The 23545-nt window shown below is 37.5% G+C and overlaps 1 protein-coding gene across 1 annotated transcript in view; it reads left to right on the top strand.

Annotated features, from left to right (window-relative positions):
* Nucleotides 1–15980, top strand: part of Vti1a (Vesicle transport through interaction with t-SNAREs 1a) — a 67588-nt gene extending 51608 nt beyond the window's left edge. The window contains exon 5 of the mRNA XM_067155148.2: nucleotides 15531–15980. Within this exon, the coding sequence (XP_067011249.1) occupies nucleotides 15531–15689 (159 nt within the window). The 3' untranslated portion in view covers nucleotides 15690–15980. The remainder of the gene's footprint in view (nucleotides 1–15530) is intronic.
* Nucleotides 15981–23545: the final 7565 nt, after the last annotated feature.

Below are 23545 nucleotides of genomic sequence, written 5' to 3' on the forward strand. Positions count from 1 at the left end.
AGAATAAGCATATAAGAAGCGTGTAGTCTTCTACCAAGGTTAATTATAAGCTTTCGGAAGTTAATATGCAAGTACAATATGAGATCATTTTAACCATATTTACATTCATTTGTCCTGCGTTTCAATAAGGACGAAAGTACTTGAATGAAATATAAGTCCAAGTAGGCAAAGATACATAAAACTTGTATCTAAACAAGGCTTGGCTTACATTGAACCCAGGCCTCAGCCCTTAAAATCTTTACCCTAAGAGGGGCTTCTCTTGTACGAGGAATATTTACACATAGTGTATTAAAATATTTGAACTACCTCAAGCCCTTCTTAACATGTACATTGTACGGGGGAAACGTAAAGGTCTCGCTTTCTTACCTCCACACCTGAGATTGCCTAGTTCAATCCACTGCGGGAGCTGCCCGCAATGTGCAGTGTTCTGCTCGTGACCACAAAGTGACAGCGAGCACAATAGCCGTCCTGCTGCCCAAGACCGGACCGGGTGACATGTTAAACAACCCCTCTTTGATTGAACAGCCACAAGGGGCGAGGGGCTAGGCAGGCGGGCAAGAGAGGGAGGGCAAGGCGAACACTCCAGAGCTGGGAGATATTCCCAATTACTCTGGAGCCATGTGGGACAAGAGAAAAATAATTACTTTATTATGGTAAGGGAAGATTAGAAGGCAGTTAAAACATACATTGAAACACATACAATTAAGATAGATAGTAGACAAACACAGCTTGCAAGCATAAAAGGAAATCGGCCAGGCCACATAAACAGAAAATGGGGGAGGAGAAGTTTTCCGCCGGCACAGTAATCATTGTAAGTACCTAGGTGTTAATATAGGGAAAGATCTTCATTGGGGTAATCACATAAATATGATTGTAAATAAAGGGTACAGATCTCTGCACATGGTTATGAGGGTATTTTAGGGGTTGTAGTAAGGATGTAAAGGAGAGGGCATATAAGTCTCTGGTATGACCCCAACTTGAGTTTGGTTCCAGTGTATGGGACCCTCACCAGGATTACTTGTTTCAAGAACTGGAAGAAATCCAAAGAAAAGCAGCTCGATTTTTTCTGAGTGATTTTCGACAAAAGAGTAGCGTTAAGAGATAAGAACTTCATATTGTTCCGTATTGCAGTTAGTTCACTAAAAGGTTAAAAGAAAGTATAAAATGGTTCAACCTTTCGATACTATTAAAATACGAAATGTATGTTTACATTCCTATTTAATTAAAATTGGTACTGGTTTCGAGCGGTAATTTTGGTCACCATCAGCTGATCACAAATAGGTGTAAAACAGTGCACATATAAATAAATTGCGAAGTATAAAGAATTCTGTAGGTTGCCGATAGTGAAGCACTAAAGTCTTTAGGGAGTACTGTGCGTTGAAAGATGCACAGGTAAAAATATGAAGTTTAGATGATGCTTTCAGATGTAGTTTATGAAGCACTATAACACACATATTTATCAGCTGCAGTTTATAAGGCACTGTACAATTTTAAGGATACTGCACATCAATCATGAACATTATACTCTGTACGGTTCTATTTCTAAATTGACTTTTTAGCAGATTTTGGCTCTGTCTGGTGGTTATGCGCTGAAGCTTAAACATCCAACCAATCCCAAGCTGCCATTCATATCGATTCATATCGGCAGAGCACGAACTCGAAACCTAGTTGCCAACTCTAATATTTACATTCGCCACATGGTTAACCTGTCTCGCTCAGCGTGTATGATATTCAGTACGGATCGCGATCTTTTGCATTTTCCTTCAATATTTAGTGTGTTTGTCATATTGTTGGAGGGTTCCAGTGACTGAGAGATTAGTAGAGTGCTCCCTTTGTAGGCCATAACCTCCTTTCTGTCCCGGCCATTAGCCGTTAGTGATGTGTTATTTCCTCATTCTCTTTTATTGTTAATAATATATTCTCTTTTAGTGCCAGATATTGTTAGAAAGTGTAGTTCTTGTGAATTTGTTTTCAATCCATATTCATTCGTTTTTCTGAGTACTGTATTGCAATTTACAAGGGCTGTTTACCGCGGTCATATTGCATCAGCTGTTCTCGCAGGCGTAGCGTGCTGGTGACAGAGGGAAGGTGATGCTCATTTGTTTTGCGAAACTTCAATTTAGAAGTAAGGCCGTGTGGAGTATAGTAAGACATAAGTGTTAGAGCCCTGCAATTGAACTCTCCAAGAATTTGCTCAGTACTGTGCCCGTTCGCATCTCGTAGGCCAACAACAAAATGGCGGCGTAGGAAGGTATGGCCCATGCGATCTACTAAGGCAATGAACTTCGTATCAATGCAACGTATAGGAGGCTATGTACGTCACGGAAAGGATAGGTTTCGAAGACACTGGAGAACAGTAGAGGCTCATTTGAATTGTTTTAAAAAAAATATAGCAGCGGGTGAATTGTTTAACGAGACTCTAAAAAATTACTTTCATGTAGACAAGACGCAGATGCGAGCAGATCTACATATTCCAAGAATAGATTTGCCTACTGAAGAAGAATATTAATTATATATATTCGCGACAGCATATAATTAAAGTATTCATCGCTGTATGCCAGTAGATGAGCCGAGAAAAAAAATATAAATATATAAATTTTGGTGATATACGACGGATTTGGAATATCAAGTAGCAACGTAACGATCGAAAGAATCGGAATTCACCATTGTGAAATATTTAATATCTACACACGAGAAGAGTATAACTACCGTAGCAGTAAAAAAAAATTATTATTATTTACGGAGAAAACTTTTTACAGAAAGAAAAACTTTAACGATTATTTTAAATAACAGAAAATGCAGAATATCATGACTAATTACTGCGCACAGGGAATTCTTTTCATTGTCAACAGATACATGATGATGACTGTCTGCTAATTCATCAAGATGGACCGAACTGGGGATATATACCGTCGAATCAGATGACCAGGCGGAGATTATTGGACAGACCAACCAGTGGAGATGATGACGTTGGATGAGCATCGGCCAGCCGAAAGACCGGATGATACGAAGTGGTCTGACGAGCTATGTAACCAGCAGATGACCGTGAATGTCCAGTTCAGACAGAGATCCAGTTCCAATCTGAGGGTCTAGCAGCAAGTGAAGGACGGAGCAACCACCAGACCAGATGTAGCAACTGACAAGCTAAGTCCATACTTTTCTATAGTAGAGTAGTTTCTTGCAATCTGCACCCTCAATCTATTTTGGCATGTGCTGAGAGTTTGGTGATTTATGAAGTAATTAAGAACGCGTGTGTAATATAAGTAATGTGTGAAATACTTAAGATTTTAAAATTAGATGGAAGTGATGAATTAGAATGACAATATGACATATACTGGATACTGCACTAGCACATCGACAGTGGAAATAATATCCGATAAGAGAAAGGTATGTTATTTGAGTAGAGCTAGAATCAATGAGTCTAAGTTACTAGTAAAGGTTCGATTAATCTCGTTTTACCTGAGTATAGTTTACGTCACGAATTACCTGCGCAATACGATGATCATTGACAAATTAAGTATTCCTTTCGTCAGAGAAAGAGGGCATATGAATTCATATTACCGTTATTAAAAATAGAGGTTATTGACTGCGTATTTTGCTAAGCAATTCTTGAATATTTAGCATATGGTTTCGGAGTTATGGCTATATGCATGCGGCTAAATGGAAGCCGATAGGATGTTAAAGTATCGACGGTAATGTATTGAAATGTGATTATATATTGATGAATCGTTTAAGTGAAGAGATTTAGTTATGTTCTACGGGAAGTGTAAGAATTGCTATTTGACGTGTTAATGATTTATTAGTAATATAAGGTGAGTTTCTATGCCATGTTTGAAAATATACGTCAAGAAGAGAATTCCGCGCAGATGACCATTTCAAGGTAAGGTAAACATGAATTATGTAGAATTGTGTATCGTGACAGTGATATTGTGTTTGACTTGGGTGAATAACAGGTACTGCGTAAGAGAGAGTGTTCTTATATATGATGCAATAGACTCATGATTGATTATATATCTAGTATTTCATGGAGCGGTGATCTTACAGGTTGATATGAAATACCTGCATTCTATACTATCCATACACGTTCAGTAGCACGTATATAAATGAAATATTGAGACAGTGCAGATCATAAGAGTACATTGAGCCAACAATAGATGAGTGTGTAGATTAGAAACTATTCGAAGAGTTAGTTAGATTTTTTTTTTTATTTCTACTCAGATAAATATGATTTTAACTCAGTATATAAAAATGAAGAATATTACAATGGTTAGTTAGGAGCCAGATATCGTAGGCACGAGGGTGGTATTGGTTTAGCTCGTAAGTCGTTACTTGTTCACACTAGAAAGATATTACCTAACACTCGGAGTTCAAACCTATGAAAGACTTTAACTTATGAATGGAAGGTCGGTGAACACTGCCACAATTTAATACACGCGAAAGTGTATACTTGGGAAACATGTCTCATATGTTGTGAGGATAACTTTAATAATTAACAGAGCAGTATTTACAATATGAAAATTTTATTTGATTCCTTGAATGCTCAATGATCGCAAATATTATTTTAAAAAAAATGTAATACTTTCGGAACATGGCTACGAAGGTTCACATGTGTATTTATTGGAATTTGAACTTATAAATGAGAGAATGTTAGCATTTTTTTTTTTTTAAGTTCCACTATTTTATCTTAAATGAGCCAGCGCTGACTCAAACTTATTTTCAAATGATGAGATAACACGGAATTAATACTACCCAGATTTCACTATATCTCGAACATTAATTTTTGTCAATAAATAATCTTATATATTTTCTTTAGTATGTGACTGAGTTATGATTTCTGTTCTGGTAACGTTTAGAGTTAAGTTAGTTGTTAAGTTTTCTAGATGTAAGCAATCGACAAGTTCTTACAAACGAAATGCGAGATGATTTCTAGATATCGGTCGTCATTCTCGTGGATATTGATACTCCCATCACGAGTACCCCAGCGGCCAATTTCTCTTCCGAAACCACGTTAAATAATTATATATAAAATCTCAGATTTTATGGGCGGAAAAAGGATACCCTGAGAAAAATTAATGAGCTACCGGGATAATCTTGCACTGACCGTTGCAAGAGCGGGTGCAAGTAGTTAAAATGGCTGCCCAACTGTGGGGCAATTGAAGAGAAACACACCATGGGAAAGTTATTAAAATGACGCCGCAATGTGTGACGATTTGAAGAGAAAGACACCGCGGGATCATTGAATATTGGTTGCCAGAGGTAATTTTTGACATCATAACGTGATTTAAAATGGAGAAAGATGCCGTGGGAACTGTTGGTTGCCAAAGAATAAAATGCCGCAACAGTGGAGCGAGTGAAGAGAAATACACCGTGGGAACGCCAAATAAAGTGAAAAAAGTATTGGAAACGGTCTTCACTTTGAAATAAATTAAATGTCGCATTAATGGTGGGCGCCTGAAGAGAAACACATCGCGGGAGTGTATGAAAATAGTCTGATAATTTATATTACTTAATAGGCAATCATGTGACGAAGCTCGAAATGTAGGTATCGGGTATAGAAAACATGTCACTAATGTATTGAGTAATTTATTAATTATTACCACATGGCTGAACCTGTGAAGATATATTAATAAGGAATTATTGTATTTATTAGATGAATGCTTCTTTTTAATAATAATAATAATCTAGGGTAAGGTGATTTTAAGTCAATATGAAATGAAACTTAGTTAATTTTAATTATGGTATAGGCTGATGGCCATACATATAAATATGGAATGCAGCATAACGGAATTTTAATTTATTTATTTCGTAACATGTTCCGAAATGTGAACGAAATCATAGATTTGAACTCTTGGTCTGGTTGTTGTTGGTCTATCTGGTGAGATGGTGCCGATCTCCAGGAAGGTCCATCAATATTATTATTTACTGAAGAGAAAACTTCAAACTAGTGCATATAGTGCAAACCTTGAACTATTTTTAAACCTTGTAGACTAAGTTATTGTGGTGTGTGTGATATAATATTTAATATTTTGTGAACTTAGAGGACTGTTAGGCAAATAAGTGATTTTTAACAAAATAGAGAGCTTAATATAAACTTTGAGATATTATAACGAATATATAGAAAACGACATAAAATGGCAACACAGGGTAGAGTTCAGACAAGAAGAGAACAAGAAGAGGAGATGAGAAGAGCTCAAGAGAAACAAGAGGGAGCGCCATTATGGTTTCTCGAATATTTGAAGCAACAACAAGAAAAAGAGAGGAAACTGGAAGAAGAAAGACAGAAGGAGAAACAGGAGCGTGAAGAGAGAGGAAGCTGGAAGAAGAAAAAGAAAGAAGACGGATAGAAAAGGAACGAAAACAACAAGAATTGTTTAGAGAATTTCAAAAGGAACAAGAAAAGAAACAAGAAGAATGGCAACAAGAACAACGCGAAGAAAGAAAGAAAGAAAGAACATTATGAGTTGATGCAAGAATTGCACAAGAAACAGGAAGAATGGCAACAGAAACAAGAAGAGAAAGAACAGGAACGGGAATCAAGATTCCAGAGATGCATCATTGAGATGAGAGAGGAAAGAAGATAGGATCAGCTAAAACAGAAAGAATCTTTAGAAGAATTCGTTAGAAAAATAGAAGATGAACACAAAGGGATGATCGATGAGCTACGCAAGAAACAAGAAGAAGCAACAGAAGAAACAGCGAAAACACGGTCGGAAGTATATGAAGTTAAGAACGAAATCCAAAACATGCAGACGAGGTTGACTGAAACCATGGAGAATAGAAACAGGGAAATGCACGAGGAAATAAATAAAATAAATGAGATGGTAACAGAGAGCCAGGAAACAATCCGAAAATTGGAAGAAGAGAAAATAAATGATATAACAGCTGGTATGCAAGGATTAAATCTAAGACAGCAAGACTTAGATGAGAAATATGACCAAGCGGCAAGCAAAGTAGCACAGAAAATTGATGAGTTGAAGCAGAAGATAGAAGATAACAGGGTGGAATCGGAACGAAAAATCGAAAAGACGGAAGAAGTGGTGAAACAGATTAGAAGAGAAATACAGGAGATGAAGGTGGAATCACACACGGCGAAATCTATGGCCTCAAGCTCTAGTGATAGACATAGAGCAGTAGAGGTACAGATTAATGAGAGAGAACACACCTTCAGGGATAAGCGACCCAAGTAGAAGAGATATAGAAATATTAAACGGTAGTAATCAGAGTGAAGGAAGCACGATAATTAATATTATTAAAAATTACGACGACCGCCCGAAACATTTCGACGGTTCGGCTAAGACCTCACCGAAACAATTCCTTAGGGACATAGAGGAATATTTTAGGGAAGGAAAAATTCAGGAGGAAAAGAAATTAAGAATTATCGAAAAACATCTGGACGGGAACCCAAATATTTGGTTCCAGGCTTTCAAGTACACATTCCATAACTATGACGAGTTTAAGGTAGCTTTCCTGAAGAAGTTCTGGGATCCTGAGATCCAGCAACAGCTAAGATTAGAGCTGTATTCAAGGAAATTTTCGACTGCAGGCCAAACTCGCTTTAGTGATTTCTTCTCCCTACAATTTCATCGTTTTCAGGACTTAGATTCTCCACCTAGCGAACTGGAGGCAATTAGAACTATTCAGAGGCAATTACCACTCGAAATACAAAGATTATTAGCAGCCTCTGATATACAAACTGCTATTGACATGGAGAGACGATTAAGACAGATCGACCTAACGTCATCCTGCTTAATAGAGAAGAACCCCCGAAATATAAGACAAATAGAAGCAGTCAATACGCTCAGCTCCGAAATCACTAACCAAGGACTAGATAAGGGTCATGAAATTAGGACAGAAGATTGTGTTAGAGCCCAAAACAAAGAACCAAGAAAATGTTATTGTCAGTATAGTGGTCAACAGCACGGAAGATGTGGGCAAATTGGAAATAGAAATAGTTTCCAGTATAGGAGTAACATTCGATATGGGAACAATAGAAGTCGACCATATCAGAGGAACAGAAGGCGATACGATGAGAGGAGAAGACCTGCACAATATAATCAAAATGAAGAGAATAGGCGATATCTTCAAGAGCTAAGAGAAGAGAGACAAAATAGGAGCCGATGGGAGGAAGCCATCAAAAATAAGGATATAAACGGCGACCTCAAAGGCGCAGAAAGTCTCGAACTTCAGAATTATAAACGAAGAAGACAGGAAGAAGGTTGGAAGGAGCATGAAAATCATGGGAACACAGAAATTTCCCAAACATCTGAGCGAAAAAAAAAAAACGCCGATGATGAACTAGTTAAACACGAAATTGTAAATATTAAACCGTTAGTGAATATTGTCAAAATTCGCAGTTGGGTAGTAGCACAAATAGATCATTGGGACATTCAACCTGAAGATTTAATTAAAGAAGATACTTGTCACGAAACTCAACCTAAATTCAAGTTACCAGTAATAGTTGTGAGAGTGTTCAACACCCGATTGTACTGTTTAGTGGACTCTGGAGCTAGCATAAGTGTAATGTCATATACCTTATTCCAAGAGCTAAATCAAAAAATACAGATACCAATCATACCTGTATCTGGTGTAAAAATCCGAGGCATAATTCCAGACAAGTCTGTTGAATGCAAGATACAAGCCTACTTAAGTATAAAGATCGGAAAATATGAATTTGAGCATCCATTCATGGTTATGAAGAAAATAAAATACGTCATTTTTGGAATAGACTTCATGATAAGCTCTAGGATGACAATTGATATGGATAAGGGTGAAATTCGATTTCCAGTGGTAGAAAATGATGGAAATAGAACTGTAGAAAGAGTTCAAATTAGTAGCACACTTGAAGGAAACGAATGGTTGAAGATCGAGGGAAAAGAAGTGGATCTATTGGACGGAGAGAGCCAAGAACTAGAAGAAAAAGATCTTAGCACAGAAATAGAGCCGGAATTAATCATGAGAATTGAGGAAATCGTTGCAATCGAAGAGGAGAGCTATGAAAAATCTGAAATTCGGGAGAATATATTGTAGTCAACAACATTGGAAATGGATAGATATGCTAGATATCATAGCTGAAAGTTTAAACAACACGGTTAATCAATCAATAGCGCAAATTCCTAGCGTAGCCCATAAAAATGTTCACGCACAGAGAACATGGGACAGCATTTTCACTATGCAGCTAGAGAAAAAGCCAGATCCTCAAGAAATAAATCTAAAGATCCAACAGAGACTCAAGGATCAGTCTCAAAAACGGTTAAGAAGACTACGGAATAAGAAGTTCCATCCACATTTCAAACAAGGAGATCTAGTTCTGGTTAAGACTGCACCAATATCAAATGCACCAGCAAAAATATGTGCTAAATTTCTGCCGTTATACAATGGTCCCTACAGAATCGAACGCGTACTTGGGAATAATGCGTACGAAATAGCAAGTTTAAATGGCAAATATCGTAACGTACATAATGCATGCAATATCAAGTTGTACTTCCAAGAGAATCAGCAAATGTAATAAGAACTTAAGAGATAAGAAAGTCTAAAGCCATTAAATGACCTACCATTGTGAAATGCGCAAAGAGGAAGGAATAAATATCTTTATTACGACCACTAGAATGAAGAAAAAGCAGTTGCCAAATACATGGTTACGGGACATGTAAACAAATTAATGCAACTAGGACGTAATCGATATCAATCTGCTGATATTCGATAATCGAATAGATAATATCGCAATGGCAGAGAATATACGAGATGCAAAGTCACATTTGAGATTCAAGTTAACAATGAGAAAATATATCGTGACCAATATATTTTCTTCATGCCAGGGGGATTAAATGTGCCCGTTCGCATCTCGTAGACCAACAACAAAATGGCGGCGTAGGAAGGTATGGCCCATGCGATCTACTAAGGCAATGAACTTCGTATCAATGCAACGTATAGGAGGCTATGTACGTCATGGAAAGGATAGGTTTCGAAGACACTGGAGAACAGTAGAGGCTCATTTGAATTGTTTTAAAAAAAATATAGCAGCGGGTGAATTGTTTAACGAGACTCTAAAAAATTACTTTCATGTAGACAAGACGCAGATGCGAGCAGATCTACATATTCCAAGAATAGATTTGCCTACTGAAGAAGAATATTAATTATATATATTCGCGACAGCATATAATTAAAGTATTCATCGCTGTATGCCAGTAGATGAGCCGAGAAAAAAATATAAATATATAAATTTTGGTGATATACGACGGATTTGGAATATCAAGTAGCAACGTAACGAACGAAAGAATCGGAATTCACCATTGTGAAATATTTAATATCTACACACGAGAAGAGTATAACTACCGTAGCAGTAAAAAAAAATAATAATTATTTACGGAGAAAACTTTTTACAGAAAGAAAAACTTTAACGATTATTTTAAATAACAGAAAATGCAGAATATCATGACTAATTACTGCGCACAGGGAATTCTTTTCATTGTCAACAGATACATGATGATGACTGTCTGCTAATTCATCAAGATGGACCGAACTGGGGATATATACCGTCGAATCAGATGACCAGGCGGAGATTATTGGACAGACCAACCAGTGGAGATGATGACGTTGGATGAGCATCGGCCAGCCGAAAGACCGGATGATACGAAGTGGTCTGACGAGCTATGTAACCAGCAGATGACCGTGAATGTCCAGTTCAGACAGAGATCCAGTTCCAATCTGAGGGTCTAGCAGCAAGTGAAGGACGGAGCAACCACCAGACCAGATGTAGCAACTGACGAGCTAAGTCCATACTTTTCTATAGTAGAGTAGTTTCTTGCAATCTGCACCCTCAATCTATTTTGGCATGTGCTGAGAGTTTGGTGATTTATGAAGTAATTAAGAACGCGTGTGTAATATAAGTAATGTGTGAAATACTTAAGATTTTAAAATTAGATGGAAGTGATGAATTAGAATGACAATATGACATATACTGGATACTGCACTAGCACATCGACAGTGGAAATAATATCCGATAAGAGAAAGGTATGTTATTTGAGTAGAGCTAGAATCAATGAGTCTAAGTTACTAGTAAAGGTTCGATTAATCTCGTTTTACCTGAGTATAGTTTACGTCACGAATTACCTGCGCAATACGATGATCATTGACAAATTAAGTATTCCTTTCGTCAGAGAAAGAGGGCATATGAATTCATATTACCGTTATTAAAAATAGAGGTTATTGACTGCGTATTTTGCTAAGCAATTCTTGAATATTTAGCATATGGTTTCGGAGTTATGGCTATATGCATGCGGCTAAATGGAAGCCGATAGGATGTTAAAGTATCGACGGTAATGTATTGGAATGTGATTATATATTGATGAATCGTTTAAGTGAAGAGATTTAGTTATGTTCTACGGGAAGTGTAAGAATTGCTATTTGACGTGTTAATGATTTATTAGTAATATAAGGTGAGTTTCTATGCCATGTTTGAAAATATACGTCAAGAAGAGAATTCCGCGCAGATGACCATTTCAAGGTAAGGTAAACATGAATTATGTAGAATTGTGTATCGTGACAGTGATATTGTGTTTGACTTGGGTGAATAACAGGTACTGCGTAAGAGAGAGTGTTCTTATATATGATGCAATAGACTCATGATTGATTATATATCTAGTATTTCATGGAGCGGTGATCTTACAGGTTGATATGAAATACCTGCATTCTATACTATCCATACACGTTCAGTAGCACGTATATAAATGAAATATTGAGACAGTGCAGATCATAAGAGTACATTGAGCCAACAATAGATGAGTGTGTAGATTAGAAACTATTCGAAGAGTTAGTTAGATTTTTTTTTTTATTTCTACTCAGATAAATATGATTTTAACTCAGTATATAAAAATGAAGAATATTACAATGGTTAGTTAGGAGCCAGATATCGTAGGCACGAGGGTGGTATTGGTTTAGCTCGTAAGTCGTTACTTGTTCACACTAGAAAGATATTACCTAACACTCGGAGTTCAAACCTATGAAAGACTTTAACTTATGAATGGAAGGTCGGTGAACACTGCCACAATTTAATACACGCGAAAGTGTATACTTGGGAAACATGTCTCATATGTTGTGAGGATAACTTTAATAATTAACAGAGCAGTATTTACAATATGAAAATTTTATTTGATTCCTTGAATGCTCAATGATCGCAAATATTATTTTAAAAAAAATGTAATACTTTCGGAACATGGCTACGAAGGTTCACATGTGTATTTATTGGAATTTGAACTTATAAATGAGAGAATGTTAGCATTTTTTTTTTTTTAAGTTCCACTATTTTATCTTAAATGAGCCAGCGCTGACTCAAACTTATTTTCAAATGATGAGATAACACGGAATTAATACTACCCAGATTTCACTATATCTTGAACATTAATTTTTGTCAATAAATAATCTTATATATTTTCTTTAGTATGTGACTGAGTTATGATTTCTGTTCTGGTAACGTTTAGAGTTAAGTTAGTTGTTAAGTTTTCTAGATGTAAGCAATCGACAAGTTCTTACAAACGAAATGCGAGATGATTTCTAGATATCGGTCGTCATTCTCGTGGATATTGATACTCCCATCACGAGTACCCCAGCGGCCAATTTCTCTTCCGAAACCACGTTAAATAATTATATATAAAATCTCAGATTTTATGGGCGGAAAAAGGATACCCTGAGAAAAATTAATGAGCTACCGGGATAATCTTGCACTGACCGTTGCAAGAGCGGGTGCAGTACTATATTTGGATACGTATTTGATTATGGACTTCTTGCCGTGCATTGCTCTCTAACACTTATGTCTTACTAATGTTAATGATTGACGTTCAGTATCCTTAAAATTGTACAGTGCCTTATAAACTGCAGGTGATAAATACGTGTGTTATAGTGCTTCATAAACTGCACCTGACAGTATCATCTAAACTTCATATTTTTACCTGTGCATCTTTCAACGCATAGTACTTCCTAAAGATTTTAGTGCTTCACTATCAGCAACCTACAGAATTCTTTATGCTTCGCAATTTATTTATCTGTGCATTGTTTTACACCTATTTGTGATCGGCTGATGATGACCAAAAATACTGGTCAAAACCGGTACCAATTTTAATTAAATAGGAATGTAAACTTACCTTTCTTATTTTAATAGTATTGAAAGGTTGAGCCATTTTATACTTTCTTTTAACTTATAAGTGAAAAGAGTAGCGTTACAAAATTGTTGCAAAGTTTGGGCTGGGAAGACTTGGGAGAAAGGAGACTAGCTGCTCGACTAAGTGGTATGTCATATAAGAAATAACAAAGGTTGTTTTATTGTTCCACCTAGTCTAGTCGTTTCTAGTCATTTCTTCTCATTCTTTCTTTCCTTTTGCCTAATTTAGCTTTTACCATTTCTTCTTCAGGTTCCAAACCCCATATTAAAGTGGGAACAAAAAGTTTTCAGATCTAAGTCCATCACATGATCATTTATTCTTTCGGAACCGTCAAACCACGGATCAAACAAATGTCAACCTCACATGACAACAAAATTCTGCAGGTATATTCAACAAGATTAAAGACTAAAACATATACAAGCTGGACAATACACTATGTGTATAAAACAGAGTTGTCATCATTTTTAAAATTATTTTATATTATAGGGTAATATTGTCATGTACCATAATTTTATTTAACATTCATCTTTGCAGGTGTTATGTGTTTTAAATTGTTTTAAGATTGTTTGTGTTTGCCTGATTTGACACTTTGGCTGATGATGGCATGACATAAATGCCGAAACTAGTACCTTATGTGATTAATTCACACTAACAAATGTCATTGTATTGAATAGGTGGACCCCTAATAATTTTAATTATTGGGACCACAATTAACGCTGACAGGTACTGTGAGACCCTGAAAAAACTCAGACGGGCAGTTCAGAACCGGAGAAGAGGAACGTTGAGCAAGAGCGTAAACATTCTCCATGACAACACTCGCCCGCACGTCGCCCAGCAAACTGTTGGTCTCCTGCAACAGTTTCAGTGGAACATCATCACCCACCCACCCTATAGTCCCGACTTGGCACCCAGTGACTATCACTTGTTCCCTAAGTTGAAAGAACATTTGGCTGGAAAGCGATTCAGCACCGACGCCGAGGTGAAAGATGAGGTTCACAACTTCCTGAACAGCATGGCGGTGAGCTGGTATGACATGGGCATACAAAAACTATCACAGTGTCTTACAAAAATGCATTGACCGAAATGGTGATTATGTAGAAAAATAGCTAAATGTTCAAGCTGTAAAATGATGTAAACCATTGTAGAAATAAACAGGTCTATGTATTTATAAAAAAATAGGAGACCTTATTTTTGGGATTACCTTGATAGTCTGGTTTTCCCCATTGCCACATACCCATACAGTTCATAAAGGTGACAGAAAGAAGATTGAAGCACTCGAAATATGGGTGTACTGCAGAGTTCTAAGAGTATCCTGGACCAAGCATCGGACAAATGCTTCTGTCCTAGAAGAGCCCAAGATTAAGGACAGGCTCATGAAGAAGATTAGCCAGGCCTATTTGTGATACTTTGGCCACAAATCAAGGAGAACTGGAAATATGAAAAAGCTGATCGTGGAGGGCCAAGTTTAAGGAACAAGGACCCGAGGAAAAGCTCTAGCAAGGTGGATTGACTGGATGAAGGAGTTGGTTGAAAAGTCTCTACATAGTGTGACACATCTAGCGCAGGATAGAAGAGCATGGCAAAAACTCTGCAACCGCACATGTGTGAAGGGTACATGGACAGGAGAGAGAGGGATATTCTGTATTCTGGAAGGAATAAGTAAATGTGGGACTTACAAAGCTGTATAGAACCATGAATCTTTGATGAAGCTGCAGCAGAGGTGTTGGTGCCAAAGAGTCTAATTTACTTTGCAGATTTTCTATATTCCTCCTTCAGTTGAAAACTCGGTGCTCTTCAGTTGAACACAGTGCTATGATGGTAGTTTACACCAAGGTAGTGGATATTCTCGTCCAAAGCTATTGAGGTAATTATTTGCATTGTATCTTGTACCAGAGGTTTATACTGAACAGTTCCTTTGGCAACCAATGTGCACTTTGATTTCTTTACGTTAATATTAAACCCTGTTTCTCTGTGTATCTTTGTATTGCAGTACTAGTAAAATGTTTAGCTGAAAGTTTGCTATATTAATCAAACTGCCGTCAACATACCCCCATACAGTTAATCTATAAAGGTCAGGGCTGTGAGAGTAACCATATTCTTCTATCGCCTGATGCGAGTGCATTGATAATGTGGTTGGTAAGAAGGTTATGCAGGCTAGGTGAGGGTGGTGATCCCTTAAGATATTGATAGGCTGAGATTTTTTGTGGTTTGCTTCTATTTGAGTTGTGCTGTTAATATTTGTTGCCTGTTGTCCATGGACTGAGATTACATTACAGAAACTAATGCCATAATTGTGGATCTTTAAAAAGAAATTGAATTCTCTGTATGATTTTTCATTTTGGAAAAGCTGGCAATAATATTAAATGTATGTTTTAGCTCCGAGAAACTGATGCTGACCTGGGACGAAGTTCAAGACTAATAAGTGGAATGATCATGCGGTCCATGCAGCATCGATTTATCCTCTGTGGTGTAGCTGTAGTGTTTCTGTTAGTTATTATTCTCGGTATATATTTTACAATTAGTAAATACACTTAATACACTAAGTAAATTGAACGTGTGTGATGAAACATCGTGAATGTTTTTAACCGGTTGGTTATTTGGGAGGATGATGGTAGTAGTTCAGTGATAGGCTGTTCTGAGGAAAGATTCTGCTATGTCTTCATTTGATCCTTTGTTAATCTGAAGACTCAGGAATACTGAACTGATCAATTGAATCAGCGTTTTTCAACAGGATTTGGGCCTTTGAGGTCAATCTTGTTTCATAGCAGGCATTTTATGCATTGGCTTTCAAGAAATTTAAGTAATGAAAGAGTTTGGAATGCAGATGACTCTTTAGAAACAAGGTACCACACAGTATTTTACATACTGCTGTTTAATGTGAGCTGCTTGATGCTCATTTATTTACAGTCTTTACTTCTTGCATTGTAGAGGACTTAGTTACCTGGGAATATAACATAAGGGAATTGAAAAATGTTTTCATGTAGAATGGTTCTTTCTTAGTAGTCTACTCTCTGTCTCAGTTCATGTGCCTTCTTTTTTGAACTACATTATTCATTGGCCTAATTGTAACATACTGCTTAAGTCATTTCTTTTTAAATGCAAGGAAGTGTGGTTTTTAGTGAACTGTTATCAAATTGTCAACACCTATACTACAATTAAGCAAGTAAATTTGGCACTTATTGCAACAAGAAAAAGAGAACAAAATGAATATTACAGAGATGCAGTTTGTATGTCTCTTTTCATATTTATTTTCTTGTTTGTATGTCCTTGAAGATGGTTATCTTAGTCATATGTTCGGAGTGTGTGGCTATAGGATTGTTAATATGAAAACATAGAAACAAATACGTGGGAAGAGAAGTGATCTGTCAAGGAATGATGCAAGAAAAAAATTCACAGTAAGGCATCAAAGTGTGAGAGAGGCTAACTTTTCCATCCAGATTTCCTTTTTGTCTGCATTCTGCTTTTATTTGATAGTTTATTAATACATGAAAATTTGGCTAGTCTTAAATTGGTTAAATCAAGAAGTTGGAAATTTACAAGCCAGCATGATTATCCTTGTAATTTCTGTTTATATCAGTGGTAGAAAATATTTATTCCGATTTTAAAAAAAGAAATATTTTTTAATTTGATAGTACATTCTCAGTATTGCAAATCCATTTATGAAGTTACCTCATTTGCTATTTTTTTTTTTTTTTTTGTTGTGATTTAATATCGCGCTAACCTATCTAATGTTTTCGGCGACGGAAGGATGGGAAAGTGCTAGAACTGGGAAGGCAGTGGCTGTGGCCTTAATTAAGGTACAGCCCCAGCATCTGCCTGGTGTAAAAATGGGATACCATCTTTAGGATTCCAGTTGTGGGATTCGAACCTGCCATCTCCCGATTGCAAGCTCACAACTACGCAAGCCTAACCGCTCGGCCAAGTCAATTGGTCATTTGCTAATAATGTTGAAGAAAATTTAAGTGATTTATGAGGTGAACGACACAGATATTATGCCTACTACTTTTGTATTCTTAGCTTGAAGACATGTTGCTGTGCGAAGCTGCTTCAGCATGAGACATCCAATCAGGGAGCAATTAGGATTGTGGTGTGAGAGCAGTTTTTCCTAGAGAAGTCATGTTACTTCATCTGGATGTCGAGTTAAATATGAAAATAAAAATAAAAATCTTTGCCTTTTGTCAATAAGGGCAATTACTGTAGCAATGAGCTGCTTAATGGGGACACCAGCCATCACTTACCCGTTCTTGTTTTTAAATCTCTTTTGCAGATAATGCCACCAGCCGTAGCCGTGTTGAAACACCGGATCCCGTGAGATCTCCGAAGTTAAGCAACATTGGGCGTGGTCAGGAGTTGGATGGGTTGCCACGCGCTGTTGGGGGGGTTAAGGGAATGGAGGAGCGGAAAGGAACTGGCCACCCTACCGCACGCAAACTCCGGCTCAGGAACACCTCTGCGGAGGTTCGGACCTGCCTTCGGGCAGAATAACCCTTACCTTACCTTGCAGATAATAGTTATGTTTAGTTTTCATGTGATGCATGGCTTTATTATGCTTGAGTGCATCAAGCTTTGTAAATATCAGTCTTTATGAAACCATGGTAAAACTTTTATCATGGTATTGTCATAAAACCTGTGCACCATTGCCATTGCATGGTTTCAATACCACAGTTTCTTGACACTTGTTTTTCTTGCTATTCTTTGCCTTGGAAGAAATTTAAAGTAGTTTTAAGAGGGCAGTGATAATTTTAGCAGTCAGTTGTTGTGTTACGCCAGACTTGTCTGCCAGGCAGCGTTTGTGTAATTTAATAACCGGTATGTGCTTCCCGCTTATAATTTGTCTCTTGTGTTATTTATGAGTAGTATTCGGAATTTGAGGTTATTAAACTAAAACTTTAATTTTTATTCATAGAATTTCTACTGATGCTGTGAAAGAGAATGGGTTTAATGTAGATGGCGATACAATTGCTGATTTGAAAACAGAATTGAAGACAAAGAGGCAGTGAGGGGGGAAAATAAGCAGAAAGAAACAAGAGTTAATAGCATGTGAAGTATAAATTATAGCAGCCTTCTTTTAGTGATTTTGTTCAACGTGGAATTCTGTCAGCGTAAATAGGCTTTTCAAAACTTGTCTAAATTATATGATTTCTGTTTTTAGGTTAGAACTGTACATACTATCTACGTCTCACGAGAAGTCGCGCCAGCTTGTAGATACAGCACGAGTAACAGATAGTATACTAAGCTTCTAACAACTTCAACGCCTTAACGATCATGGCCACCAGGTGGGCTATTACAATAAGGAAGCATATATGAGTAAATGAAACACTTTATGTACAACATTAAAGTATATAGTATAATTTAAATCTAATAGTAAAACTCAGTTACACTTCGCTGGTCCAGCACTGCGTTACTTGCAGAGCCACGTCTGTGCCATACATTAAATCTTTCTGGGTGCAGGTTACACGGAAAGAGCTTCCCCAAAGATAGTGTGTGGGCGTTCCCTCGGGTGCGCCCTGTTCAACGGCTTAGCCGGCTGACCTTTCCAATCCAAAACATTGTTTTTCAGTCATATCTAGAGTATTCTACATAGAACACTAGGCCGATTTTTGTGATCGCGAGTTTGAGAGAACGGCTGAACTGATTGACGTCGTAAAGCATTCAGATGACAGCTCTTGGCCTGTAGATTTGCAGTGTGTCTTTATAAGCATAAAACAATTCTTGCCATATATTTTTAAATTATTAACAATTTGCGGACCGGGTGCTCATCACACTGCCCAACCCCTGTGCCCGGCCATTTTCGTGTAACTTATTGCTACAGCACATGCACATAAACAAATGAGTTTAGCTTCACTAACCTTGTACTGATTATGGTGAAATTTACTGGAGACCTTTGGTAAGCGCCCTAATAATATTTCCTGGTGTGGTATCCGCTCAAATCTATTTCTGCTCATTGTTCTGGAGTATATGGGGGTCTCAATGAGGGGATCATTTGAACAGTAGCCTTTCCAATATAACTTTTCTAACCTGTCCCATCAATATAAAGAAAGAAAAAAAAAATTTGCACCTCACTACTAGTTACATCAGTCCACTTCAAGCTCTTAGGGGATATTTTGTGCAATGATGCAGTTTGCTGGTGATACAAGTTCGTCTGCTCGGCAACAAGTTCAAAGAAAGCAAATAAAAAATTAAGCCCTACTACTTCGTCAATGTTTTAAGGTTCATCAGGTCTTACTGTTATGCCAAGAGCTCCTGGGAAATCCTCTAAAGTCAGTGAACCACCTATTATTTTCTATCCGTTCATCAGAAGAAATAGACATATCACTTCCATTTACACTCACAACATCACTTTCCGCCTCATTCTCGACCACCACTACTTCGCGTTGTCTTGGAGGTTGTACACCATTTTTGTCACCTGAGACACTTTCGTCAGAATAGCTTTCAAAATCGAACTCTCGAACTCGCGATCGTCAACATCACTGGGGCAATCCAAATACCTATCCGCATATCTATATATTAAAAAAGTGATGAAAACTAAAGTCAGTCAGTACGGCCATTCTATCCGGTCAATTTCCTTCATTTTTTTAAAACTGAAAGGTATTCATGCACAGATTTGTCATCAGGCACTATAAATCACTTAACTTTAGCCTTCCTCAAATTATTTGATTTTTTCAATTTTTTGTATCTTTGAAGCTATCATATCTTTGGCTCTAATTGAGGTACGGAGTTTGTTTTGACCTAAGAACACTCAGTGGATCACGATCTTTCATTTCAGCTCTTAACTATTCTAATTAATTGATTCTGAGGAAAGTTATGAGTGCACATTCAATTTATCTCATTTCTTCAACATTTTTTCTCATTGAACCAATCATATCTTTCGTTCTAATTGAGGTACGCAGTTCGTTTTGGTCTAAAAACACTCAGTGGATCAAACGCTTTCTACTTAAATTGGTAGATTCTGAGAAAAGTTATGAGTACATTTGTCTCCGTGACGAAGATCTTTGAAGGACTTTTTAACAGTTCGGCGTGTAGTGTTGTTCCAAGGAACGTTTAATTCAGTTTCTTTGTGTGATGTATTTTCAAGTGTTTTATTGACATAATATTACATTCCATTACCACAGCAGATCATGTGCTTTATTTCATTAACTCGAAACTTTGCAAATACATCCGTGAGGATAGTAAGGAGCAACACCATACATTGCGGGCGGAGCCAGCGGTAAACTGCTAGTAAGTAATTAAAAATCTTGTCTGCGCCTAAGCATGTGTTCAGTCTGGGAAGCGCCATCTTACCCACCACATGGCTTCTTGAACGATGTAAACATAAAGTCTGAAAACTTAGCAAATAAATCATAAAACAGAAGAACGTAAAGCAAAGCTAGCACGGAATAAACAAAAGCTTCAACACCGAGATTCTAGTAACCTTGACCGCCAGCTAGTTTCAGAAGTTTCGACAGAAGTCGCCGAACGTATGAGTCCCGTGAAAACTAGTTACCTCGTCTCCCATCCGCAACGCTCAGACAGCCAAACGTGAGTAAACTCATCTCCCGTCCGCAATGTGTTAAGGAAGAAATTTAGCGTTCTGATTGGTCAGTGCGCTTGTCAGTACTTCAAGGACGCCTCAACTGTCAGAGCGCAGAGCAGATGGCATGATAGGGCAAGTGGAAGAGGGTATGCACGCATGCGCAGTCAGATGTCTTTTCTAGTCAGCTGTACTTCGTGGACAGGAATAGCTGCTGTTTTTCTGACCAGAGGTTGAACAGCGTACTTTACATTCAGAACTCCTCTAAATTTAAGTGAGAGTTTGGTGTCTGGATTAAAATTAAATTCCAAAGTAGCTGACGATATTTGGTTAGCAAGGCTCAATATGGGATGAAGCCCCAATGGCAAATCGTCTTCTAAAATATATCATAGGTAACGATATTCCATTCCTTCTGGTGGGAAAATGATTGTTCTTGGGGGAGATTTCATAAAGGTTTTGCCTGTTTTGCCACATGCTTATCGCCAAATAATTTTTTATTTATATTTGTATTAAATAGTCTCCTCTTTGACCCTTACTAAAAATACGCCACTTACATAAAAATATGCGAGCAAAACCACAAAGAAATGGAATTCAATGATTTTTTTGCAAGAAATCGGTAGAGATCGGGCCAGCTAGGAAGACATCCGGTGAGGGGAAGTGTGCGAGTGAGAAAGCAGAGCCGTGGGAGCGAGAACGCTGACTTCCCCTTCTCGCTCAGTGTTGTGGCGACGTACAGTTGACCCGAAATATTTGTATTAACTGACATGTAACACTCCGCAGATTTTCAGTTAGTGGAATTCCCTTCCGGCTGAAAATAAGACATACCTAGCTGAAATGAATGCATTTAGAAGTGTTACAGATGACAGATAGATTGAAGGAGTTAGAACATAATTTAACCTCTTATTACATTAGCTGTCAAAATCCTTTCCGTGTATCAATTTGCGAAGTCCTTATTTTTAAATTATAATTTGCTTTAAAATTAACTTTACGACGCTGTAAATGTACAGTGTAGAATATGGTTTGCTATAACACCAGGCTTCATAACCTAAGCCACGTCATGTAAAATAACTCGATAATAATAATAATAATAATAATAATAATAATAATAATAATAATAAGCTACAAGAAAATTGAAAACTCTCAGATACTATGCGAAGAAAGAGGATACATTTTTACGGTCATCTTCTCCTCGGAATGAACTCTATGATTAACCGAACAAATCTTGACTTCTTCCGTAACCCAAAACAAAACCGAACTGGTTTAAAGAAACTGAAAAAGACTTGTTAGAATTAAAAATTACAGAAAAATCACTATTCGGTCGAACAGCTAAAGTAATAACTAAAGAAGAAAACATAACGTTCCAAAACAAATCTACATTAAAAGCCACATCTATTATCTCGGGAGACGAGAAGAAACGAAGATCAGAAAGAATGAAGAAATACTGGGCACTAAGAAAAGAACAACACACAGAGAAATAATTGATTCAACATACCCCAAAGAGGGTGAAACGAAATAATGATAATAATAATAATAATAATAATAATAATAATAATAGTAATAATAATAATAAAAATGTCCGCCTCTGTGGTGTAGTGGTTAGCGTGATTAGGTGCCACCCCCGGAGACCCGGGTTCGATTCCAGGCTCTGCCACGAAATTTGAAAAGTGGTACGAGGGCTGGAACGGGGTCCACTCAGCCTGGAGGTCAACTGAGTAGAGGTGGGTTCGATTCCCACCTCAGCCATCCTGGAAGTGGTTTTCCGTGGTTTCCCACTTCTCCTCCAGGCAAATGCCGGGATGGTGGGCTGCTTCCTTCCCTCTTCCTTGTCTATCCCTTCCAATCTTCCCATCCCCCACCAAGGCCCCCGTTCAGCATAGCAGGTGAGGCCGCCTGGGCGAGGTACTGGTCATTCTCCCCAGTTGTATCCCCGACCCAATGTCTCACGCTATAGGACACTGCCCTTGAGGCGGTAAAGGTGGGATCCCTCGCTGAGTCCGAGGGAAAAACCGACCCTGGAGGGTAAGCAGATTAAGAAAGAAATAATAATAATAATAATAATAATAATAATAATAATAATAATAATAATAAAGTACTTTTGCTTTAAGGTGAGAAAGCAGTGTTAGACTATATGATCGTTTGTCCCTAGCTCCTTAATGCCAATGTTTTGTTGTAAAATAAGAAATGTGACTTAACGATATGACATATATAATTATATAATTGTTCTCAGGTACAGAAACAAAATATAATTCATAAAAGGAAACACCATAAAGGGTCTACATATGCTGAGTAACAACGTATGTATACGAAGATAACTTAAATGGCACTAGAAGTAATAAGTAATAAAATAATGACACTGCAATTATTAACAAAATGAGCACATTCTTGTTTTATTATGTCCACTACATCTCTTCAACTCCACTGAGTCCTCCGTCATCACTTCTGTCGTCCTCACCGGATGACGTGTTGTCGGCTCCCAGCTGGATCGCAAAGGACTCCATAATGTCTTTAAAATGTTCCCCATCCCTTATGTTCCAGTCTTCGGCGGATATTGACACGAATTTCTGTCAAGTGAGTTTCTCTACGTCGTCAATAGTGAAGGTGACATTGTGAGATGCTACCCAGTTCTTCACTTTTGCCCACATTATTTCAATACTGTTCAATTCAGGGTGATATGGGAGCAGTCGAATTACCGAGTGTCCGTATTGTTTCATGAGTTCATCTAGGACGCAGGTTTTGTGTGCCGGCTTGTGCAATTTGATAAGCTCATAAAGCTCGTGTTTGTACATCGTCTCACGGCGTGGAATGTTCCTATTCACTAGCCAGGAGATCATCGTCACTTTCCGTGAGATGGAGGTTGGAGCACAATCTACTTCTTTGTTGT

The sequence above is a fragment of the Anabrus simplex genome, chromosome 1, assembly GCF_040414725.1.
Source record: "Anabrus simplex isolate iqAnaSimp1 chromosome 1, ASM4041472v1, whole genome shotgun sequence".
In the NCBI taxonomy this organism is placed as follows: Eukaryota; Metazoa; Arthropoda; class Insecta; order Orthoptera; family Tettigoniidae; genus Anabrus; species Anabrus simplex.